At 40.7% G+C, this 26001-nt stretch overlaps 2 protein-coding genes across 7 annotated transcripts; one reads left to right on the plus strand and one right to left on the minus strand.

Moving 5' to 3' along the window:
• The first annotated feature begins 165 nt into the window (after window positions 1–165).
• LOC109627796 (fibrinogen-like protein 1-like protein) lies at window positions 166–2614 on the plus strand. Of its 3 annotated transcripts, none has more exons than XM_020084581.2 (3): window positions 166–332; window positions 442–598; window positions 1235–2614. In XM_020084581.2, exons 2-3 carry the CDS (start codon window positions 448–450, stop codon window positions 1927–1929), a joined length of 846 nt encoding a protein of 281 aa, XP_019940140.2. In that variant the 5' UTR covers window positions 166–332; window positions 442–447; the 3' UTR covers window positions 1930–2614. The 3 variants fall into 3 exon arrangements, with proteins under 3 accessions (XP_019940140.2, XP_019940142.2, XP_019940143.2); XM_020084583.2 differs by having other exon boundaries at window positions 189–332; window positions 437–598; XM_020084584.2 differs by having other exon boundaries at window positions 199–332; window positions 447–598.
• A 554-nt stretch (window positions 2615–3168) lies between these two features.
• chrm5a (cholinergic receptor, muscarinic 5a) lies at window positions 3169–12899 on the minus strand. Of its 4 annotated transcripts, XM_069535284.1 has the most exons (3): window positions 12759–12883; window positions 8293–8386; window positions 3169–4949 (listed from the first exon to the last, which is right to left on the minus strand). In XM_069535284.1, exon 3 carries the CDS (start codon window positions 4881–4883, stop codon window positions 3303–3305), a length of 1581 nt encoding a protein of 526 aa, XP_069391385.1. In that variant the 5' UTR covers window positions 4884–4949; window positions 8293–8386; window positions 12759–12883; the 3' UTR covers window positions 3169–3302. The 4 variants fall into 4 exon arrangements, with proteins under 4 accessions (XP_069391385.1, XP_069391383.1, XP_019940378.1 ...); XM_069535282.1 differs by lacking the exon at window positions 8293–8386 and having other exon boundaries at window positions 12759–12899; XM_020084819.2 differs by lacking the exon at window positions 8293–8386 and having other exon boundaries at window positions 3169–4946; window positions 12759–12891.
• Window positions 12900–26001: the final 13102 nt, after the last annotated feature.

Raw genomic sequence — 26001 nt, forward strand, 5'->3', positions numbered from 1 at the left:
TCACTGAAGTGATTTAAATGAGACAGAAATATGGGTTTGTTTTCTACACAGCTCATATCTCATGCAGGTTTATCTCACTTGACACAGATAAGTGGAGAATTGGTGTCTGTCATTGTGATGTGAACCCAAGGCTGAAGTCCAGCTGTGGCTGGGCAGGAGGAGGCTGTGTGTGAAGAGACCTGCAATTCACTGAACTCTGAATCTGAACTCAGCAGTCGACAGCCTTGTTTGCATTCTGTTACTTTGTCATTCTGTCAGAGGAGGCTAATACAGTGTGTGAAGATTCAGTGACAGCATATTTCTGTCACCTCACACAAGGCGTTTTACTGAAGGTAAGCATGTAACCTGTATACTGCCAGAGGCCTTAAATGTGTGTTATCACTGAATTCAATGCGAAGCGCTGTAACAATAACTGACTTCTCGTGGTTTGATGGAGGAAAGTGCAGGATGGGGTGGTGGATATGCTGGTTGCCAGCAGCTACAGCCCTGATGCTTCTGCTTAATGTCACTGGAGTTGACATGGAGCATCTCAAAGCTGAGAACCTGCATCTGCTTCCCCTGGAGGAGCAGAACAGGGTGCGGAACCGTGAAATGAGAGGTACATTTGTTAGTGTAGCCTATCGCTCTCATTTTGACTTGTCTTTTCTGTTGTCTATCTAGTTGTTGTTGTTATGAAATGAAATGCATAGAATTTTAAGGAGAACTTTCCAAACTCTAGCTGATGATAGTAGAGTATTTATTTTGTATAAAACTCCCATGTGAGGCTTTTGAAATGCTGCAATAACTTTATTTCATGTTATCTGTGTGTATTCTTCTGTGGGCATGGGTCAAATTCCAAAGTAGATACAAATCACTCAGTGACTCACTGTGTCCCGTGAGGTGATTTGTGTCCCTCAGTGAGATAGACAGTTGTAATAGTTTAGTAATTGATCAAGGACTCTCCTGGAAGACTTTGAGGAACAGTGTTGTTGTTACATTCAATATAACGTCAACTTCCTGCATGTGGTTATCCGTGTATCACAGTGTAGCGTTTGACGTGATTTTGAAGTAATAAGCTGAGATTTTAGAGAAATGTAAATGTTAATAATTCTTGAAAAGGTAAATGGGAAACTTGTAGAAAAGCTACATGTGTCCTCCGAGTCTATAGCGCCACCTGTTCACAGATGGTGAAATCTGTGAGTAATCACCCTGTACTTATTCAAAGTCATGACTGTTGTGTGTATTTGCCCATCAGCGTTGCCCAGAGACTGTCATGAAATGCTGATGATCTCTTCAGGCCAGGCCACAGATGGTGTTTACCTGATCCAACCAGGTGACTCCCCCATTGTGGCCTACTGTGCCATGCAGGAGGGAGGTTGGACTGTCGTGCAGCACATCACCGTCAACAGCAGCGTGAACTTTGACCGTACCTGGGTCGAGTACAAGCATGGCTTCGGGGGTGTGTCTGGGGATCACTGGCTTGGGAATGAATACCTTCATCAGCTCACGCGCGGCCCTGGACGTTACAAACTAGGAGTAAAACTAGTGGGCCCGGACGCTGTCACCAAGCTGGGGGAGTATGACCCCTTTCTAGTGGAGCATGAAGCGTTGGCGTACAGGTTGAGGCTGGGGTTGTTCCAGGGCACGTCTGTAGACGCTTTGACCCTGGACACTGAGAACTACCTGCACGACAACCAGAAATTCACCACGAAAGACAGAGACAACGACAACTACTTCCAAAACTGTGCCAAGCTGGAGTTTCAGGGGGTTCCTGGAGGAGGCTGGTGGTACGATGCCTGCGCCGGAGCCAATCTAAACCGCAGGAATGTTATCTACTGGCAAAAGGACTGCAACAAGGAGCGTCTGTGCAAATATGCTTGGATGATGGTGAGACCCTCAGACACGGTTAAACTGATTCACGGCAAAGACTGCAACAGGGACGAGCTCTAAGCTGTCTGACACTAAGAGCTAAGTGATAAATATTAAAGACTAAGTGTTAAACTTTTTGTTTTTTCAAGGTTTTCTTTTCGTGATGAGTGACATCAGTAATTTTCTCTCATGCTGGACATTGACTTCAACACATTTTATTCAGAAATCCATGGACATAATCGCAAAATACTGATAAGAACAAAAAAAGAATCACAAGCTTGGAACACAGTATAAAAATGCATCACTGTTTCAACTCTAGCTATGTTTCCAGCACGTCAGTACATTAAGCAAAGCATGTCCTTAATTCCCCAAATTGCAAGTGCAGATTTTTGTTTCATCACAGTAACGAAAAAAAGGGACATTTAGCTTATAAAACATATTTTGCATCGTCTTCCTCTCACTGTCCACAAAAAAACATTTCACAAACAAAGAGCATTTTTGCCACAGTACATTACAAGTTTGCCAGAAATACAATAAAGATATGATGACAAATTGATTTAGTTACAGTAAGTCAGAAAAAACAATTACTGTATTTCAATACTCAAAGGAAAAATACAAAAACAAATCCTGAGGATGAAGTAATAAACAGATTATATTAAACTATGTGTGCTCTCAAACCCTCCAGACAGTTCTCTATGTAAACATGTGATATTGTTTAGCATGTTTTGTCATGTTGTTTTGAGTAAAATTGATCTTTTATTTTGAAGGGTTGGTGTGATTTTTCATTTATGAAATAATTACGCTGTAATCTTTGCAGAACATCTTACAAATGATAACGGCATGTGTGAAAAGGCTTCAGTTATCATCAAGTTACAATCTTGACTTTGCAAGCGGATTCCGACATCAAGACGACACGTGTTAGCCCTTTAAAATAAAACAGCATCTCAGAAATGTTCATCTTCAAAAAAAACACATGACCTACAATATTAAAACTGATCTGAAATTTTGTGTGTAAAGTTCTTTTGGAAGGGAAACTGGTAATTTTAACAGCTTTAAACCAATGTAGATCATCAGCTTAGACAAATTTTTTATGGTCTCATGCAGTGCATCTGGAATACAAATACAGTACAATATGAAATAATCTGTGTGTTAATCGATGGCATTTTGCGTATAATCAGCAATTTAAGGGAAAAATACTGTTTTTTAATATTTTGGAATCTATGTACATTATTATTTATAGTTTTAGTTTATTCGGACAATTTTATGGTCTTCCATTTTGATATTTTGAGCAGTAATTAACTTGCACTATCGATTAATGGGCAACTCTACAAATTTTACGAGCATCTTAATAATACTATATTTTTCTATGTAGAATTCAAGTATATATAGCCAAGATTATCAGAAGAAACACATGATTTACAGCCTTGGTTTATTTAAAAAAACAAAACAATAGTTCATGTGAGTTTGGAGTTGACCACAGGGTTCTGTCCGTACCAGTAAAGTTTCTCCTCCATCCTTTTCTTCTTCCACTGGCAGAGTAAGAGCATGCGAAAGGTCTTCTGAAAATTCTTGTTACACAGGGCGTAGCACATGGGGTTGACGGTGCTGTTAACGTAGCACAGCCAGTAGCCAAGATGCCAGAGGGAGACTGGGATACAGTCTGAGCAGAAGGTGGAAATCAGCACCATGATGTTATATGGCGTCCATGTCAGAATGAAGGCCAGCAAGATGGCACTGAGAGTCTGTGCTGCCTTCCTCTCCTTGATCAACACCATCCTCTTCCTCTTGGTGATCTGGTTCTTCAGTGTGGCGTCGATGGGTTTGGACGTCGAGGACGTGGATGGGATGCTCATGGACTCGGCTGAGGAAAACGTTGATGATGCCATCTTTGTGTCTCCGTTCTTGACCTGGTGCTCCGCTTGAGTGTCTTTGGCCATAGGTTTGAACTTGTATGACACGCACTTGCCGCTCTTCTGAGAGTTGCTTTTCGGTGGCGTTTGGAAGAAGCTGTCCTCGTCATAGCTGCTGAGCTGCTCGCTCTCGCTGCCAACAACACTCTTGCTGGTCTCGCAAGCCTGGTTCCTGAACGAGGCCTGGAAGCCTCCTGGAGAAACAGGCCTGTCCTCATCCTCTGAGGATGCGTAGCTGTTAAAGGTGGTCAGGTGACCTGCTTTGGACCACTCATCATTGGTGGTGGCTGCAGATTTGGCAGCGTTGCTCCTGCTGGAAGATGACCAGGATGCTTGGTTCCTGTCGTGCGAGGCCGATCTTAGTTTATAACTGAAGCAGGACCTGATAATGGTCTTTGGAGGCTGAGAGACCCCAGAGTCTGTGGCATAGTTAATCCCCTGAAGCTCAGCCAGATCTTTGGTCCTCTTCTCTGTCTCCTTGTAGATTCGACAGTACAGGATTGTCATGACTGAGACGGGGATATAAAAGGCTGCGATCGCTGTCCCGAAGGTTATTACAGGCTCAGAGAAAAACTGGATCTGGCATTGCCTCTCAGGGACGGTCCTTTTCCCTATAAAGTACTGCCAGCAGAGTATCGGTGGAGCCCACAGAATGAGCGACACCAGCCAGGCTAAACCAATCATAATCCCAGCTCGCTTGGGCGTCCGTTTGGCCCTGTAGGTCAGAGGCCTGGTGATGGAGAAATATCTGTCAAAACTGATCACCAACAAGTTCATGACTGATGCATTGCTGGCTACATAGTCCACAGCCAACCACAGATCACAGGCGAGGTTTCCTAAGGCCCAGTAGCCCATCAGTATATAAGAGGTATACAGGTTCATGGAGAAAACACCAATGATGAGGTCTGCAGCTGCCAGACTCAGCAGGTAGTAATTGTTCACAGTCTTGAGCTGGCTGTTGACTTTAAAGGAGATCATGACCAGAACATTCCCCACAATGGTGATGAGGCTGACTATAGCCGACACAGTTGCAATGGTGATCACCTCCCACAGACTGTGCGTCACCAGGTGGATATCCGTCGTACTGCTGTTCGCAGTGAAATTCAGTTTATTTTCTCCTTCCATGGTTGAGTTTTATTGGCGTCCAACCATGACAAATTTTTCTTGATTTCTCATCCTCATGAAGATCTTCTGAAAAGAAAAAAAAGAAAAAGGCACAATTTAAAAAAAGTATTTGTCATTGCCACTAGATGGCATCCTTTCAGCATGTTGAGTATCTCACATTTGTCCTCACATTATGTGAGGTGAAAATAATGTTTTGTCAACTGTATCTAATAAAAAAATCATTAATATACTCACATGCAGTCTTAATTATTATATTCACATGCAGTTTTATCAACTGTATCTAATAAAAGAATCATGAATATACTTGGAGTATGTGAGTTTACCCACATGGAGACTGACATTTTAAAAATCCAGGTCAACACATAATTTGGTTCCTTGTACTACATCTGGGCTGATTTATTCATAGGGCTGAAACTGTTCATTCAGAGAGAAATTTATCAGTGACGTCATGAATAAGAAAATACGACAGCTTATTCTAATTTGTGGGAAATCTACAAGACAAAGGATATAGGGATTGTTATTGGTCTTAAAAGTCTATTTGCATTGCAGCTATCTAACTGAGAGTTTACATGGCTGGAATCAGATGGACTAAATCAATCAACCAATCAAAAATATCATAATTGTTTAAAAGCTGAGTTTTTAAAATAAAGTATCTGCTTTAATTGATCTATTTGCAGAAAGTGTAAATTCCATTTCTGTACAACACACATTTAAAAAAAACAATTGCAAGAAACAAAGCAAGTCAATTCACTCTCACAACCTATAAACAAAGTTTTCAGACAATAGAAGATAAATAAATTGCTTGAAGAATAAATTAATAATAATGATGCTAATATGATTAAAAATACTATTATTTCTTTAGCACTTATCTAAAAAAGGTTGCAAATTGCTTTATAAAATTAAAAAAATTAAAAAACACAGAACAAGACATATTTATATTTGAAAAAAATGGCTTTCCCATAGAAAAATGTTTTAAGTGTGAGCTATTCTATCTCTTGATCATAGATACAGTATATAAAGTATCAATATTAAAGACTATCAAATAATACTGAGAAATTGCTATAGCCGAATGTGTCAACATCGCTGCAGCTCTGAATTTGCTGAAACATCTAAATCTCTGCTTGGATTTCAAACTCACCCTCGGCTAATTTATCAGCCAAGCATCAAATTGCTATTTCAGTGTGTACCTCATCTCTAGAGGGGATTGCACTATAATAATAATAACAGAAAACATCCACTGTTTGTAGGGTTTCAGAAATACCCATAAATCCTGCAATATACTGCACTCCCTTCAGGGATCATTCAGAGAGACTAGTTCTGGCTAAAAAAGAATTGTCTCTGCAGTTCCCTCTTTACGTTTCAACAGCCAACCATAAAATAACATACATAAGTATGAAATCAGACATGTTTTGTGGTTTTGAGATGTTTGAATTTGCTCAATTCTTGATTAATCAAGCCAGAGCTAGGAGCCAGACAAAGATGTGTAGAACTGTTTGACCTTGGAGGAGGTATAGCTCAACTGAGTGTAATTCTCTCTCTACACGATCACGACTACAGCACCTGGGTAACGTCTATTTATTAAAGCTTCTGGTTTTACTAAACCTCATCACAGCACAAAGACAGTTGCACCAATAGTAATACCACTTGGAAGCACTAGGGGGATTTGAAAAGTTGTCCATAACCGACCTAGTACTGCATGATGGAAAAATCTATCACTGCTGTTGTTGGAATAATAAAGCTACATCCATGCTCTAGCATCTTCCTACACCAGTAGAGGGCAGTAAACGTCCTTCAGGTACAAAAGCTCACAGCTCAGATGGTCCCTCCACTCTGCGGCTTAGAGCAGTGGTGTGCATGCACATTTCATCCCTGGGTGCTGGACACAACGATTAATAGTGGATGAGGGGCTATCCATGCCAACTTGGACCTGTGTTTTCCAAAATAAGCCCATAGGAAATTTCTACAGCGTGATGTCTTCTCCTTTCATGACCTACAAATGCATGACTGTGTCATTTGGCCTTGTGCTTGCCTCGAAGGTTTTCAGTAGATATGTATTGAAGCAGCATTAAATCCCTTCAGTTTGAAGACACTTTTGTATGCCAACGGTTATGCCTAGAGAAAACACAGATTTGTACCCATCCGGTTATATGAGCTTTGGTGTGTTATACTTTTCCACATGTCAGTTGAGCTAATAAGTTCTCACTCGCTCGTTCCAGCTTTCCAGAGAGGACACTCCTGTCCCTCAGGAAATACCCCTGCCAACTGGGCACCATGACATTCGTATTTTCAGCCGTGCCACTTGCTCTTCTTAAAATTTCAGCACCATGACGGGCATTTGTATCCTGTGCATGACCTTCCAAGCTGTAAAATTCAGATTCTCTACAATAATTACTTTCTATTGGAAATTACTCAGACACCCAGAGACCATAAATGTGTGATTAGAGAGGCACAGATGCTGTGTGGCTCTCAGTGTGGAGCGACAGTGAACTAGAAGGTACATCACCTCTGCAGAGAAAATCCTCAATGTGCAAAATTGCAATTGAACCTCCAGGCCGTCAGCCATAGACAAAGGGTGTAAATGTTCTGGCAAAACAGACAGCTCAAACTTTCAGAACTTTAGCCAGTTTGATCCGTCAACACATGGCCACAGAGAAGCAAGGAGAGCAGTGAATTCATGTATTAGCGTCACACTTTCACGCTCTCAGAGGCACTGAATGACCAATCCAGACCACTCGCATTGTCCATAGACCAGGAATCGAGTTTCTCTCAACAGCCACTTAAATGCATCAGATCACCACTTTCAGCTTTGGAAAACTGAACCCGATAAAGTTGGCTAAATCTTGTCTGTGAGGTTGAGATACCAAAGACTTACTAAATGTACCTCTGGCTGTCTAAAAGGCTGATCAATCAGTCAATAAATGAATAAATCAATCATCCTTTAAATCAAAGTTGATCACCTCTCACACAGGTTAGTCCAGATCAAAGTGCATCACAATTGACTGATGAGCCAACAATCAGACATAGCAAATAAAAAAGCTGACAATGAGATACCATTAAATAGATTTTAAAGGCTATGAAAACAAATTTAAAAATCATAAGAAATAAAAGACAACAAAATGGTTAATTAGTAAAGTGATGGTAAAGTAAAAATTATCTTAATTATTATAATTAATTATCCTTATTGTTATCAAATAATGTTTGTGATGTATTCAAGCTGTCCCACTTTATTAAATCTGATTGATAATGTGGGACAGCATGCTTTGGCTAATCTGGGACAGTCATTGGAGTTCTCTAAATAGGGGAAATATGAATTTAGAGACTTCCTGAAATAAATAAGATATTATCTGCGGTCTGTCCCTGTCTGTTTTATTTGACTGTCTGGTTAGTTAACTAGCACATACTCAGTTACCTCTCTTGGACAGAGATGACCCAAAAAGCACAGAAGAGTCTATCCTGTGATCTGCAGCCATCGGTTTCCCCAACTGTTTGTCCCCTGAGTAGCCCTGATAGAAAAAATTACAATTATTAATAAATAATCTGTTATTGTTGCTTGCTGTTGATTGGATTTCAATTTATTAAAAAAGAAACGGATACACGTTTAATAGAATGTTTTTAATGAATTTTATAGATTAAGATAGGGTTCTTAATGAAAAGAATATGACTTTTATGTTAATATGAATAATTAAATTGGTAATATTGAGCTTGGCATTCATAAAGAAAGGTGATTTATGCTTCTTTTTAAAGCCTAAAACAAGCATCCTAGATTATCAAATTCAGCCAAAAATGTGTTTTTTGGCACAAAGAACACAAATAGCTGTGTCATGTCTCCTCTGAGTATGTGCTCTCCATTCTTTCTTGCGTGGTTAGAAAACATCTTAAGGATCGCAGAAAGGTATAATATGTTGATCTCATATATAAAACTGATATAAGAATGAGTCACAGAATAAAAAATAAAAAAGATGATCTGAATTCACCCTATTCTAAGCTCTCGTAACTCCTTAACTCCTTTCTAAGCTGTATCATAGTTCATACACACTTTTACATTTTGGACGCAATCACTAAAAACCAATGCTTGAGCAATAACTTTGTTATTCATTGCCATTGAATGACAGTGCCAGGTTAGCAGCAGTGCCAGCAGCAGCCCGAGGCCAACACAAATAAAATTCCAGTTACTGCGGGGGTCCTCCTGCAGGACTTGGATCGTACCATGTCTTGCTGTAGAAGGACATTTCATATTACTCAACTCCCCACATCATTAAACTGTTTGTAAGAGGTGGTGCCATGAATCTGTCCACAGATTCCCAGCTATTTTGTGGTATGGACAGTTTTACCTCAGCAGAACCCTGATAATGAGGTTTTCCTTTTGCACACAGAGGGGAAGAACATTCGTTCAAGTATTTTAGCCTTCGGCAATTCCCGTCAGCCTCAGCTGTATTTGGTCATTCGTTCAGCCCTAATTAGCAAATGTTAACGTACTAATAAACTTAACGATGGTCAACATGGTTAGACGGTGACTTCACTCATCACTGTCCTTGATATTTACATCATGTGGAGAGGAAGATCCACGACATTTCATTCGTCCTGTGCTTTTTACAAGCATTAACAGAACAGTCGAATTTGAATGTCGGGTTTACGGACACTTGGATGACACCACAGGAGCAGTATGGAGGCATTTTATGTTTTCTTCTGTTGTTGTTTTACGTTTGAAGGAGTCCCCAGTTACTTCGATCGTATTGGATTTGGCTGCAACACTGTTTACCCCTGAAACTCAAAAAGTGTTTTGTGGACTCAAACACTTCACCCACTGCTCCATCGGCATAGTGGTGAGTAGATAATGAGTAAAGATTCCTTTTTGGGTGAACTATCCCTTTAAGTACTGCCTCACAAACAGAATGAAATGGCTGTGGGCTCTTTGGATGTGTTCCTCAGTTGCATCTCATGCACTAATCTCATATTTCTGTCATTTTAGGTCATTTTAAAAATCTTTTGTTTATTTTTCAGTTAAATTTGGTTTTACTTATTCAAATTTAGAAAACAGTCATGAATTACAGCTGAGACTGACTCACTGTTGGTCAAGCGTATGTATCTGTGAGAACTTGATTACCTCCAGCTCAGAAAAACGTCATCTGCACAAGATGGCAGAATATTATCCAGGATATTTAGTTTTCTTTTTTAGATATTCAGAAGACATTGAGACGTGTCCAAGCATGCTAATCTAAGATGTTTGAACTTTCTCCAGCTATACGCCATTTAAAGCCAGTGTAGTAGTAGTTTTAATTTTTTCTTCCTCAGAACAAAAAGTGGATGGCTGCACAGAGATGTATTTTTCCTCAAAAATAAGTAATTAATGATGACAGGTACATCGTTTGAGAAACAACGAATCCTGACTCATAGATGACGTCTGCCTTACTAAGCCTACGCAGACACACACACATAAACAATAGACTTGTTCTGCCTCTTGACCTCAAGAGGCAGAACAAGTCAAGCCTGCTAATAGCTTCTAAATCGAAGCAGGAAGCATTTTAATGGTACACTCAGATCTCTGGGGGTGGGGTGGACACTATAAATAGTGAATATGGTTTGTTCTGGCCTGTTTTTTGAGTTTTCATGAATGCATTTTGGTATCAAATGTGACGCATGGTCTAGAAGAGCTTTGTGACGCTGGTCATGAGGATAAAAGGGCAGGAGGGGTTGAAATAGAAAGACACTGCATGCTGAAAAACCCAGTGTTCCTGACTTGGTTTTATATATATATATATCCCTAAGATATATGTATAAGTGATGGCCATCGATCCAGTGATTAACAGTGCCCAGAGACAGACAAGGTAGCACAAATCTGTCTTAGGTGTCCTGACTGATTGCAGAGGTGGACATGTTATGGTGGCAATTCCTGCAGGTCCGTCTGGCGCCTGGCCATCACTGCTCCGGTGCTGTAGCTCCGTATATGCTGGCCCCCAACAGGCCTCCCAGACATATGTAACCTTTTTCTACACCCTCCTGTGGTTACAGCACAACTATTCTGCACACCAAAAAACAAGAAGGCGAACAGTGTATGACTGTGTGTGTGGCATTTGTGAAATAAAAGGGAAAAAAGATGAGAGACCAAAATAAGAAAAAAGAAAAAGAAGCAGAGAGCAAAAGAGCGAAGAGTCAAAGCAAAGGAGGTGAAGGACGCTGTTTGTGTCTGCGTGGTGGTGTGAGTATGTATGATGTGCAAATCAGCCCAGAGCTCTTTGGCACAATGGTTGGGGCGTGCTGTTCTCAGCCCACTGACCCATGCTTGAGATTCTTGCACATATGTGATGTCCTGGATGAAGGACCCTAAGAAGCCCTTGAATCCTTCCGTGGATAAGGCATCAGAGGAGGATTATACATGTTCATGTTAAAGGCTGCTCCAAAACATGCAATCTGAAATATTAATCTGTGTGTGGCCAAAGACAGAACACAGAATTAACACCATATATAAAAAAATCTGGTGTGGGTAAAACATCTGTTGAATGTATATCTCCCAATGTTTTCTTGGTCGTTGATTAAATGTAATTAAACAATTTTCTTCTGCAGAATTATAAATCAGTGTCATTGCTGCTCTGATGAGAGATAATGATCATTATGAACATTATGATCCGCTAATGGACACCAAAGTGGTTTTGGCTGCTCCTGAAGGGAACGGAATGAAAACACTTAAAGCCTCGAGGAGTTCTGTTTAAAGAGTGAGTACATTTCATTAACGCCCAATCATTTAATTCATGATCTGCTAGCAAAACAATGTAGTGTGAAGAGTTTGAATCTGTGATCATATGTCATTTGTTCCCAACTCATTAACACATCACATTTCCACAGGCTGATGTTACATTTGTCTGAAAAGGCAAAGGTGTTTTTTTTCTCTGTGCTGTTTACACACACAGCAAACACACAAAAGCACCAGGACAACAAAACATCTCTGTGCATCTTCCTCTCGAGCTCAGATCAATGCTTTGAATTAGCTTTTTGAATTTAAAAATGAGTCCAGGTCTGATGCCTGCTGGACAACTCCAACCTCAAGATACTATTTAAACTAAAAAAAGCTGCAGAAAGGATAAAAGAACACATCGGTCACAGTTTGTCCAAAAACTACCAAACCATAACTGTTTTGTGAAGAGCACCAGTTTTCTATATCTATCGTGACACCTCACAGGATCTGTGTGGACTGGAGGGACTTGTTAAAATCATGCTTCGCTGCTTAATCCTGTTTTGTCATTTCACCCTTAATCAAAGAGGAGGGGAGCGGAGGTGAGAGACTTGAGTTTAGCCTTTCAAGAAAAATGTTTTGTTTTTATTCGTATTGGAATAAAATATATATATATATATATTTCTTTTAAAAATAGAAATTTTTGAACCATGGTGTAAATATTAATATGTACTACTATCATATGTTTCAAAGACAAGTCTAAAGGGAGCTGGAGTAAAGGGGCGACAGGGCGTGGAAGAAATAGGATTGTGCTATAATAAGTGTTCACTATGGAAACACATTTTTTCCCTGTTATTCATAAATATCTAATAGGCTAAAAAATGTACCTCATGTAAGAGCAAATAAATGCACATACAATAAAAATATCATACTTTTCTATACATGAAGTCTTCCAGAAGAACAGAGGCACACACACACCTTTCCAGGAGCACATCCTCTGTTGCTTTCATTAGGGTAAAAGGCTACATTAAAAATACATGCTCAGACCTCTCAGACATGCACTTGAGCACGCATGACGCTATTTCCCTGTAAATCCAGGTCGTGCCTGTGCGCATTAATGAAAAAGTGAATATTCAGTCAGTTTTTTTTCTCTGCAGACTGTTATACGGTAAGTCACTGATGAAGAGAAAATATATATACATACTCACAGTTTTTGGAGAGAAACTTTTCAGAGCTGTGTCCCCTGGTTGGAGTAAAGTTCATGGTTAATCCCTTTGTTTTGCCTGGGAAGCCTTCAGGTCAAGTGTGGCACCGAGGAACAGGATCACAGCACAGTCGGAGGCAGGATTGAGGTGGTTGAGGGAGCCTGCTGACTTGACCTCGCATGCCAGGGGGATTCGGGGGAAAAGTGTGAGCACAGAGGCAGAGGAGGAGGAGGAGGAGGAGGAGGGTGGACACCAGAAGGTTTCAGCCATCCCTGCTCAAGAGGCGCAGAGCACAGCATCATGTTCCCATCATCCGTCCAAAAGAGCCCTTGTGAGTCCACATGAGAGAGGTATCCTCAAATTGCTGAGCATCTTTCCTCTGTCATTAATGAATTAGTAGGAATCTGCTCCAGGAGCCAAAGAAAGAGCAAAAGAAGAAACCCCTCCCTCCCCCAGCCTGGGCTGACATGGATGAGCTGTGCCGCCTCTAAGTCAAGTTGAAGCAGAATGTCCCAGAGAGGCTGCCTGACGCCTGAGACAAGTCACTGCTGCTGCCACACTGCTGCTGCTGCTGCTGCTGCATCCACTCTGGCTGACAGACACAGATGTAGCTGACGCTCGCTGGATGGGAGGAGAAATTCCCACAGGGCTGAATGGTTCATCATGTTTCGGGACAGTGAGCATGCAGCTTAGACTGGAGAGAGTGAGGGAGGGAGTACAGAGGGAGGTGAGGGAGAGAAAGAGGTGGCCCTGTGGCTTCAAGGGGTTTGTTTGGGAAACGTGGGGGAAGGGGGAACGTGTGTGTGTTTGTGTGTGAGTGTGTGTGTGTGTGTGTGTGTGGGTGGGTTTTGGAGAGGGTGGCGTTCAAGCCAATAAGTCAAGCCAAAGCCCTGTCTTTGTGCGGCTGCACATCAGTGTCACACGAACCATTAATTACCTCTGTTAGCATGTAATTCGTCTGTCTTTTACAGAAGAGCATGACCCTTGTAATCAGCCCTCTCTCTGCTCTCTGGGTGGATATCAGCAAACTCATCAGCAGAGCATAAAACATCACCCCTGTCTATGTGCTCACATGGGAGAGCACTGACATGGCCAGATAAGCAGACAACTGAAGGGACAGATGTTTTTCACCAGGACCTTTATGTGTTTGTGCCTAACACGAGTGCATGTGTATATATATATATATATGTATATAGATATCACGCATGTCATTGTCCTGATTGGGGATTATTCCCTCTGCATTAGGCAACTGCCCTGGATGGAGATGTAAAGTCCTTATATGTTTTAATCTGGATGATGAGGGCTGATCTGTGCCATAAGCTCCCATCAAATCTCCACACAGACACACTAATAAATCCAGCTGCTGCCAATATAGTGCTTTGTATTTTAGAATATACAGTAGGTATTTTCTCTCCATAAGATTTATGGCAAGGTCACAGGACAAAAGTGGCTGCAGAGCTGTTACTTATTCACTGCAGAGGAGAGGTTATAAGCATTAATTCTATAGTCAGGCCTTTGTATCGTATAAACCTAATAGTAGAATAGTAAAGTGATTTATAATCTGAGCATCGGACCCCCATGTTGACTTTTATTGGCCAATCAAGAAATCAATCGGGTTCTATTTTAAACCGTTATATAAAAGCAATACTCTACTTTGGGTCACAAGCCAAACGAAACTTTTTCCACACTGATTTATTTAAAATGACACTTAACTTAAGAGAGAGTGAAGAAATGAATGACCTAGAATAGATCAAATGTCACAAAGTGCCTCAAAATATAGGCAAAAGATAGAAAATCTAAAGGTAAAATACATAAAGAGAAAAGATATGAAGAATAAAAAGTTAGTAGCAGTGGCGATAACCAAAAGACCTCTGTGCAAACACACTCAGAATAAAGACCTGCACTTTTCCCTGAGCAGCAGAAGAAGCTGGTTAGTGGATACTGGACTGAAAACACACGCTCCCATACTTCACATTGACACTCATCATAATGCACACTGAAATTATATTGCCACTAGGGCAGAGCGTCACTATGTGCTGATGACATGATTGATGCATTTCATGAAAGTCCCGCCACGTCCGTTCTGCAGAGCGCCGTATATCACCCATCTAACCGTCCCTCCACTTCCCGCCCTGCCTGACAGTCTAATCTAATGCTGTTTCCAGGCACACGGCCAAGGGACAGACACCTGGTTCGTCATTACCACTGAATCGCTGACCTGCACAAAGTTTATAGGGACTTCATATTTTTCATTTGATATTACAGCACATTAACGCACAGGCTCAGGTACACACACACACACACACACACACATAAGGATGATGCCTTTTTGAGCTAATTCATATTGATTATTTTTGTGCAACTTGCCATATTGATTAAATCATAAAATCATGACAAACTGATGCATTATTAACTATATAATTAGGCGTGTGACTGAAAATTGATAACTGCGATGACCTTTAACACCAGAGCCACAAAATAATGTTTTTCCAATTCTTCTTTTTTTCCCCTCTTGATATCCTTTCGAATTTGATCATCCCTGCCTCATCCTGGAGAAACAATACTCGCAAAAGCTCCTAATGATACGTCATGATAGCAGATGTCAGAGGAACGCTGAAATCCACTGTTGTTCAGAAAGCGTTCTCCTCTCATCCTCATCTGCATCCTGAAGGCATGGCTGTTTGTTCCACAGGTCACTGTTTGATCACTGCGTTCCTGCGAGAGAGACAAGATGAGGGAGGACATCTACACAGCCAGAGATGGATTGCATCTGTCCTCAGTCCACAGGGGCTTGCTTATCTCCTGACCCAATTGTGCACCCATATGCTGGCAAAAAAGATCAGCCTCTACACGGTGCAATTGTGATTTTTTTTTCTCCTCTCCATTTTTCTCCTTTCTTTTTATTCATTCTAGTGATAGACAGTTCCAAAATGAGCTTAATTTAGCTGAATAATGACCTCCAACACTTCCACACACGTTGGCTTTATTTTTATTAGCCAAAGTAGAGATTAACCGCCATCACTATAAATGATAAAGCTCCAGCAGAATAACCTTGCTGACATGATCAATCCCTCACTCTGCAGCCTCCTTTAATCTAGTTGATCCCTGGCGTATGTCTCTCCACGCCGGCTGAAAGTATCGACTCCTCCATCAGCCTTCTCTCTCTCTCCGAGGCTTTGATGTGCAACAAATGTTTATCTGCCGTCGTGCCTGCCTATTTTCCTTTTTTGTTTTCTGTCTCCCACTGGCCCCGAGCAACATCTCCTTTTTTGATATAATGATTTGCCAATACCTTGCACTGTGTCAGTGGATTTACAAGTCCCCCCGCTGTGGAGCTCGCTTTTATACCCGAGTATAAAGGACGGGTGTGTTTGGAGCTCTTTAGACGAGGAGATACGCAGGGTTTTGCCCGTTTCAAACATTTTGCCACACAAACATTTTCTTTACCTAAAAAACCTTTTTTGATGATTGTGCGACTTTTAAGAAAGTTGTTCAATATTTTATCAAAGCTACACAATGAAAGGTCATGAATATGTATGTGCTTACACTGAAATTTGAATCTAGCAGTATCCCTGTCTCCGATAAACTGTAAATGAGTGAAACAACAGCTTTATTCACGTCCTCCAGATATCAGCTGGGGCTGGGTGGCACAGAAGCTCTCCCTCTCTACAATGCAACTTTAATGTTGCACTGACAGAGGAGATTAGCTGTTAGGCGGCCTTGACTGAGCTGTTCTTGTGGACCCGTGGTTTGCACTCCTATACGGACATCCAACACCAACTCTTCACACACTCCTGCGTCAACAACAATGACCTTGTCTGGGTGAGACGAGGCCACGCGGACCTCTGCACGTGCGTCCCTGTTACGAGTGCAATAAGCACTTCCACTGTAATCCATGTTGGTAAAGCTTTAGATTACAGACCCTGAATTACAGAGTAATTATTTATACAGTTGTGCACATCCTGTCACATCATTGGATTGTCACAATGAAGGAACCAAACACACAAAAAGACAAAGTTAATTGAGGTGTGTTGGACATAAAACTGTATATCAAGTATGGTAAAGGTACTCATCACATTTTAGTTTTTACAGCTTTTTTCATGAGCTCAATGAGTGACGGAAACCGTTGGAAAGAAGTGTGTGGGCTTGCAGTAGGCGTGTCTTATAGTACATTCAAATGCAGCGCATGTGTTCTATAGTAAATGTTACTTGAAATGGGCGTGTCTTATAGTACACATTTCATGAAGTGTGTTTGTGTCTTATAGTAAATGTTACTTGAAATGGGCGTGTCTCATAGTATATGTCACATGTGATGGGCGTGTCTCATAGTGACTTGTACATATGGTGGGCGTGTGTTATAGTACATGCCAATTGAAATGGGCGTATCTTATTGCATATTACTGTCTTATAGCTGATGTCACTTGTAGTGGGTGTGTGTTATAAAAATGTTACTTGTAGTGGATGTGTCTTATTATTATCTTTACTTGCAGTGGGTGTGTCTTATAGCAGATGTTACTTGTAGTAGGTTTGTCTATTAGCAGATGTTACTTGTAGTGGGTAAGTATAAGTATGTTGCTGTTGCTGCATGTACTGCTTAAAATGAAGTAAATAAAGGACCATTCAGCATACCCATATCTCCACCCATAGTTGAAAACACATCCTCATATTTACAAATATGGGGGGAAGAGAAAAGTTTTAGTTTTTCTTTTCCCATCATGTTCAGTGAGTTAACACTGTCTTGATTTATATAGGTGTGTGATATGTGTACTCGCTCATGTGCATTCTGATGCAGACCCTGTTGTGGACACAGTGTACAGACTCCCTCTCTATCAGTTTGTCCAGTCTCCATTTCTCTGAATTATTGGTCTCAAGACTCAGTGTCAAGACTTCAAATGAGCTCAGCCCAGTGTCTCAGTCTTATCAGCAGCAGCCAAATTTCCACTGTGAGGAGAAAAACTAAACTGAATATCTTTTCGAACATGGCTACCCTCCTGTCTGACCCCAGAGAGACAAAGTAGGAGTAAAATAATTGATAAAATGTGATCAATATCTGATCTCTGTCTCCCTGACCCTGCTCGTCTGTCTGGGCACAGCCCTGCTCTCATGTTGGATGGGCTTTTGTGTCTTTTTAATTACTCAAATAACTCAGGACCACCCGCTGAATGCTTCCATCTGCCTCTCTCTGAGGTGAGGGATGGAAACAGGCAAACCATTCAACCTTCCACACTGCAGCAAAGTGCTGTCGTTTCAATAACAATCCTCTGTAGATGCTGGTAGTGTTCAAATTCCTTAATGTTCAGGATTATTTCTTAGGGAATAAGAGGAGTCAGATGAATCTTTTGAAAATATTTGAACTCACAATTTCTTTGTAAAAACTCAGTGATTATTTCTTTCTGTCACACTTAGTAAGTTCACTTGTCCATCCCCATTACACTTCTCTAATCTGATTTATGCATTTTCAATTTTAACTTGAATAGGTGTGTTGATTTCTCATGCAATAACCTGAGGTATTTAATTGTAAATGTTACCTGGACTAGCTGTGTGTATATTCTATTACTTACTTATTGAACTGTTTATTTAACCTGTGCATACAAATTAAGGCATGATTATTCATCAGTAATAAACTTGTAATGACCACATACAACACATTATCAGGTACTAATTGTATGTCCCAGGTAGTTTTACTCATATTACCATTTTATTTCTAAATCTATCCACCACTTAGCCAACAAGCTTTGCTCGGCAAAAAATTGGAGGCAGGAGAAACAGCTTACTGGGCTCTGGCCTGTTGCCGCCACAGACTGTATGGATGACTCGTCTCTACTTCAACCCACTATCCAGAAATTAAGCAAAAATATACGAAGTTGCCATCTCACACATTTGGAGCCAGAGTCTGTGCAGTAGCAAATAGGGTAAAGAGCCTTGGAAGCAAAGAGCCATCTGTCAGCTGTCAATCATGACAGAAGAAGAATTAGTAATTGATCAAATATCAGTGTGACAAGAAAACTTCAGTCAGTCTCACGTTTGAAATGTTTGTTGTCTAGGCTTGCACATCACTTTACCAGATATAATTTAATAGATATAATGAGGAGCAATGAGCAAATATTTATAACGCCCCTCTCAGAACTTTCAGGTGGATGCTGTGTAGAAGGTGTGTAGAGTGTTAAGTACTTTGCCTTTTAGTCTGGTCCACATTCCACCCATTAACATGGAGGAGGTAAGATTTATAACAAATATGGCAGCCAGCTTCCAGGTGGGGATCAAAACTCTCTGGCTTCGTTTTTAAGAAGAATGATGAGGTGTGATTTGAAATTAAATGTGATATTATCAAATTTTTTGTTTTCTTTGACCTCTTTTGACTCTTATCTTATTTTTTTTTACTACATGACACCTGAACAGCTTTTTCTTACCCAAACTTCAGTCTGTTCATCAAAACATTCAACACCATCTCTGCTCACAGTGAAGACTGATCTATACACGGTCACGAAAGCATTATCCATCCCCCAATATCCCCTCTTGTCTAGATAGAACTTTTGTGGGCCAAAAAGACACTGTTACATCCTGCTACACAAAACAACATCTGTGACACAGAGTCTTCTCTGCCTCTGGCATCAAGAGCCCCTGCTGACCCACAGACCCAGTTCAGCATGAGATGACCTCAAATCGCTGCCATGCATCTTAACAGTCATTCGCAGGTGAAATCTCCTTATATAATCCTCTGTTACATGAGCAGTGAGCAGAACCTGTGATGGCTCTGTGTAGCCTGGTGTTATGTTTGGGTGAGTGTCAGAGGGAAACAGAGAAAGGGAGATAATTTGGCTTCACAGATGAGTGGCAACACTCCATTAACCCGTGATCATTCTTGTTTTAGCACCACAGGCCTGAGGCTGGCAGGGCTTCACCTGACGGGCTGCTGCATCTGCCAGCTGCACCCGCATAGGTGACGCACAGCTGGCGTTGAGTGAAACCCGAGATAAATGTGAAAGTAAATTCATAGGACAAAAGACAAAAAAAATGTCTAGGGTCGCAGGCTTTTATCTACACACCTTCACCTCACACTATCACTGTTATTCTTTTAATGTAATTTGTTTTCATGACTCCCTTCTAATACATTGTCAGTGTTTTCCTCCGCAGTCACCCCACTATCTCCTGGCAGCTCCGCCAAATGCTGCACGTCACTCACTATCTCTGACGGACACTAACACAGTCATACACATACCAGCACATGTACACACAAATATGTGTAACTAGAATGCCGGTAATATGAATTGCACTTTGAATGCAAAGAGAAACGTCTTTGAACAGCAAAATTAATTTTGTATTGCTTTAGAACATTCAATTAAATTTTCCCTCCATTTCCAGTGTTTGTGCTAAGCTAAGCTAACTAGTGGCTTCATATTAATTGCTCAGTTATGAGAGCGATATCTGTTCTTTCATCTAAAGCTCAAAAAGAAGGATATTTCTCAGTCAATAGTAAAACTATAGCTTTTAAAACAAGTCTATCGACAAACAAGTATAATTTCTTGAAATGGCGACCTACAGTTTAGACTCACAATAAGTATATATTACTTTAAAAGATCCCCTGGTAAAGAAAACATTACAGAACCGTCTTGATGCAGCTCTTGTGCTTGTGTGCTTCATAAAAGGAAATAAAGACTAATATTTATTTAGACAATAATCCATGTGGGTGAATAAATGTGATAGAAGTGGATGGTTGCATACATTTATTTGTAGTAATGGCTTATTCTCTAATGCCCAGGAGGAATATACAGAGCAGAACCCAACAAAAACATTTGATTGAGCTATAGATTACAGAAAAAAAAAAGAGGTATGAGGATGAGATGGGGGTTGGAAGTGATATATGACAGCCACCAAGAAGGAAGCTGTACAACAACAACCAGAATAACAGCCACATAAATAAGATAACTACCTCATTTTATTTAGTTTGATGTGATATGGAGGTGTTCAAAATGTGATTGCTGATCAAAGAGTCAACCAATTCTGAGCTGCACTGCAAGAGCTGTAATTCTTCATCTGTCATTTTACGTTACTGATGATAAACAGGGTCTATTTGAGGACATATGAAGACACATTCTCACATTTAATTCATATGTCATTACATTTACAGAGATCCCTTGACAGTGCTTGAGCGTTTGTGTCCTCAGGTGCATTTATAGCCCATCCATTACTGTTGTACGACAACAAGAATCCAAGACATTTGTGCATCAGACGTTTGAAGCCATTTAAAATTGAATACCTTTCTCAGTAAATGCATTCCTGTCAGAAGAAGAAGAAATAATTTAAAATGACTGTAGTGGATTACAACCAGGCTGCTTTTCACTGTGAGTACAGCAATAAGCTGGACTGCCAAAGAATAAAAGGCTGTTTCAGAGTGAAGTATTCTTCAGGCTTTACTAATGCATATTATTGTGTTGTTACCATACATTGGTCTACTTACTCTAAAGAATGTTTTAACTGTTGTGTTAGATCGAAAGTTACTTTCAGAGTTTACTGGCTCTTGTTTACACAAACCCAGACGTCTCACACAAGGGCATTCATGTAAAACACAAATGCAAAAGCTACAACACAACTACAAAAGTCACAACGTGAATGCAAATGCCACAACACAACCGCAACAGCTACATAGGCCAAACAATGAAAACACAGTCGCTGCTTAGAATTCAATGCTCGTCGATTTAAGGTGTAGGTACAGGTCAAAGCTTGGAGCAGCCAAAAAGGAAGAATGACAGAACATCTCAACAGAAACAGCATCAAATTTTCTGCAGCGACTGGCTTGACCAGGTTTTCACAAACAACAACTCACTGAAAGAAACTCTGCTCTTTTCATTGTCAACATTCATTGTCTCTCATGGTGGGAGTGGTCAGTTCTCTGTAGCTCCATAGAATTCGGCTTCTGTAAAATAAGATGGTGTGTTTTGGTTAAGACCCTTAAACCAAAACGTAAAAATGCTTGAATAAGAATTTAATTTCAAATTACTTATAAGTAAAAATATCCCTGAATTAAGGCCTTTCACCAGCTACTGCATGAGCAGTTATTACTGCTGACTTTAAAGGCTCGGTTCTACCCCTCAGGTTATGGCTCAACAGTTAAAGAGAGAATTGTGTAATTTGGGGAGTTTTAATGCAATTCTGGTTATTATGCAAAATGAATAATGGATTCCCTGGGCGGCAAAGGGGTGCAGTGGTTGACGTTCTGGATTTGAAAGTTCCTCTAATGGACAAGTGACTTCTCCAGGGTTTAACCTGCATCTCAACCAATGTCTTCTGGGATCCAGCCCCCCATAACCCCCAAGTATAAGTGGTATGGATGTACTTATGGATTGATGGATGGATGGTTACCTTTATGGACCAATATGAATGGTCCTAGCACTGTTGGTAACACAGAAGAGGTTGGGAGCTCGAGTCTATGATTATTTATTCAATATTGAATTGGGATAATGAGCTACAGCAGCAGTCAGTGAAACATATTAACTGAAAACCCAAATCACTAAACCGCTGTCCTGAGCGCCTGCGTCATCACCTCTTGGGCTCAATGTCATCAAGCATTTGCAAAGAAATAGAGATAAAGTCTAGATTAGTGTTTTCACATCCACTGACACGTCTTCAAAATGTCATCGATCATTCGACATGACATGAAGGGAAAAAACATCAAAAACATCATTGTACATTACTCCACTGTGACTCATCTGCACGAGAAACAGAAGAATATGCATTGTGACCTTCATGGTGACTCATTCAGTTTTTCCGCCTCCTCTGTTTCTGTCACTTTAGTTTTCTATCGCTCTCTGTTGAAATTCCTTGGTAAGCATTTCACGCCTGAGCATCTGCCCGTCCTCATCTGTACCTCAAGGCCTGAGGTCCACGAGCTCTGAATGTGTCTGGTGACAGACCCACTAACCTGAGTTCAGCTGATGCACCTGGGGACGGTGGATGGTTACACGTTCCACAGCCCAAGGTGTTCAGTGAAGAACAGTAAAACGATAACCCTGAAGCCCTGCTGGATATTCCAACAAACTATTCACACAATTCAACATGCACACATCTGTCGCTAAGAGCCACAGACGGGTGACAGACAAGAAGACGTATACACCCTCAGACCAATAAAACACAGACACGACTCCCAACTCTCACTCTTATCTGTACGTATGCTGTCTGGATCCTGACATGTGCAGTCCAGCGGTGGTAGAGCGGAGCTGTCAGAGCGCATCTCATCTGATCCCTGACGCACACACTCACCATCAATCCCCCTATGACTCCATACAGCTCAGTGGCAAAATGCCGGCAGACGAACGACAAGAAGAGTAATTATTTAATGGCTCAGTCGAGACTCTTTGCTTCAAGTTTTCAAGGACCTGTGTGGAATTCCAGAAATGTAGCACACTGGATAATTGATTTGATGCAACAAAAGATGGGCTTCAAAATGTCTGACTCCGAAATACCTCATATATTTCATTCTTTCCGGAGCTGGTGATATTTTATCTTTAGATTCCTTCATAAGAATTCTCTTTTATAATGTGTTTGAAAGGTCCTAATGCCAGTGTGAGGTTTATGAAAAGAGAACTCCAAAGATTCTTTTATCTTGAATAGATGCATTAAAGTTTCTAAGGTTAAAAACATGTTGGATGACAAAAAATTTGATTTATGTTTTCATATATCTTCTTTCAAAACTATACTCTTGAACTTTTGAGAACTGAAGAGACCATAAAGCATTTAATGCATTACACTGCCCACAGCAAAATATATTATTGAGCAACTTAACTGCATTGGGATTAGAGAAGAAACCCTACAGCAAGGTGGAGACATTTAAAATGACTCAGAAAGTAAACAAACAAACAAACACTGAGGATATGTGCACTGCTGTGTAATACCTTTCCATAATGTTATAATATAAACTCATGACAGGGATAGATTTCTCCTCCAAATTTGCTCGTGTCTGAACCACAGTGGTCCAGACTAATCAGAGTCCTGTGAGGGAGATACTACAGGCAGCTTCAGGTGTGTCCTAGGTGAGACTATAGTGAGAAGGGAGTGTTCCTTAACACCAATGGAGGCTCCTGAAGAGTTGAGCAGAAATGACGAATGGGTTTTGGTTATTCAATTTGAGCCACCATTTGTTATAAACTACCTTAGGGGACATGACAAGGAGGGAATCCATGTTAAGGATAAACTGTAAAACAAACAGTATATTATAACTGTAGCTAACGCATCTTAATAATAGGGTGTGGGATTCTGCAAGGTTACAGCGCATGGTCTAGTATTATAAAGGATGTGAGGATTTGAACATCCAGGACCTTTTGAGATTAGATTAATTCTATGCTTGTCTGATTTAGAGCTACGTTACTCTGTTATTTGCAGAACTGAACACATTGCGTAAAGCCATTAAATGAAGGAGAACCAAGCCATAATGATGGCAATGCACATGAATAGTCACCAAGTACTGCATTACTATCTATCCACAGGGGACCATGAAATTGTATGATAAACTGTCCAATAATTGCTAAGATATCAGTCTTGACAGCTTGCATGGTTAGAATTAAAGAAGTGAAGCATTACATACCGAGCACAGTCCTGATGATAAATCACTGTGTTTACAAAATCTGTAAAGAAATCATGGTGCAGTTTTAACCCAGTATCTCTGATTACTAATCTCTGTTCTGTCATCTTTGAGAGGCCATCTTTGTTGTCTTTCTTTGGTGTCGATGTTAAATATGTAGAATGCTTAATTATTTCCAGAAGCAAAACACACAACTGAGCAGCCTCACTGTGCCAAACAGCAGCAAGAAGGAGTGTGCAGCGGCAGCAGCGGCAGAGGAGAGGACTTTTGTGTGACCTTAACAGTGCAGTTAATACTTGGGTTCAAAGCATGTGTGCACAGTCATACTAAAGGCTTTTGATGTCAGGTTCCTTTGTGTGCAGGCCTCATGGCTTTTAATGAGGCAACCTGCCTCATTATCGGAGCTCCGCGAGGCCCCGACAGCCACATGGTGGGACTGCCTCCACTCACTGCTCTGAAGCCACAAATTACAGCAGCTTAGCCCCTCACTGGGACCAGAGGCCGACCCAGTCGCCCTTTCTAATGGCACCCGAGGGACACAGATTTGTACGTACACATAGGTTTGGCCAAAACTAGCTTAATAGGCGATTCCATTGTCAGACCCATTAAAGTGAAAGTTTGAGATGTGAGGCATGAATTCAGGACATCGCTCTGACTGAGTGGAAACGTTCAGTAAGTTGTGACACACAAGGCAGCGGTTTCTCCTTTAAGCTCGGCTTCTGTTGTGACTTTTCTCTCATTTTGTTTGGCAGTAATTTGTCGGCGCGGTTAACTGAAAATAAAGGTTTTCCCAGCCATGCCAAGCCTGTGGACGAATTCTAATGTCACCTGGGGACGGCGTAAAAACAGCAATGCCCAGCAGGGATGGAAATATCATCAGCACTCACATTAATATGCCTCGCAGTCTGTTCGAGTTAGATTAACAATATTTCATTACCTGTTCTGCTGCTTTCCTTTAGTTGCTTTAAATGACCTTTTAAATTAGGATGAACTTTAATATGCAAATACCAGTTTATTTTTTGAACCAGATTATTTTCCCCAAGCTTTTTATTCTGTTTGACCTGGAATCAACTCAGAATCATATTTTCCAAACTGAAGCTTGTAATCTAAGAATTTATTTGCAATCGTTTGTCACTCATTGTCATTGTTTCATTTTCTCTGTCCTTAATAAAACATAAGTTACAGTGTGAAACAAATATGATGAATCTGCATTATTTTGCAACATTACCCTCAAAACAATGAAGTTCTCTGCAGTTATATTAAAATGCTTCACAAATGTATATGTGTGCATAAAAATAGTCAGCATCTGTTTTATGAGACATAAGATATTTTTTTACGTGCTCAAGTCGTTTTTCACTATCACAAAATTTGGTGGGAGGATGAAGTATGGGTCAGGAAAGAAGCCATTCAATTTTGGTACAGATCTGAATCAGAGGGTGGATCCAGCAATTTTTTTTCTTTGGCATTGCAAGATCGGGCATTTCTTTATTCATTTTAACAGATTTCCCAGGGGACAAAAGTGTGTGCAGCTTGATTTAAGGGGACTGTTGGACCTTGGCAGAGGTATGTGCTCCACTGAGTGTCTTTCAAGTTTGTAATAATTCTATCACTTCAACACCAGTTACTGCAGGTGAAGTCCTGTTGAAGTGAGGGGCCGACAGATGCATCTTT

This window comes from Paralichthys olivaceus, chromosome 12, assembly GCF_024713975.1.
Source record: "Paralichthys olivaceus isolate ysfri-2021 chromosome 12, ASM2471397v2, whole genome shotgun sequence".
Classification (NCBI taxonomy): Eukaryota; Metazoa; Chordata; class Actinopteri; order Pleuronectiformes; family Paralichthyidae; genus Paralichthys; species Paralichthys olivaceus.

Excerpts from the sequence above, each read along its gene's own strand:
- chrm5a (XM_069535282.1), bottom strand. The coding sequence starts at position 4,883 with ATGGAAGGAGAAAATAAACTGAATTTCACTGCGAACAGCAGTACGACG.
- LOC109627796 (XM_020084581.2), top strand. The coding sequence starts at position 448 with ATGGGGTGGTGGATATGCTGGTTGCCAGCAGCTACAGCCCTGATGCTT. Across the intron at positions 599-1,234 it reads GCGGAACCGTGAAATGAGAG|CGTTGCCCAGAGACTGTCAT; the intron begins GTACATTTGTTA and ends TTTGCCCATCAG.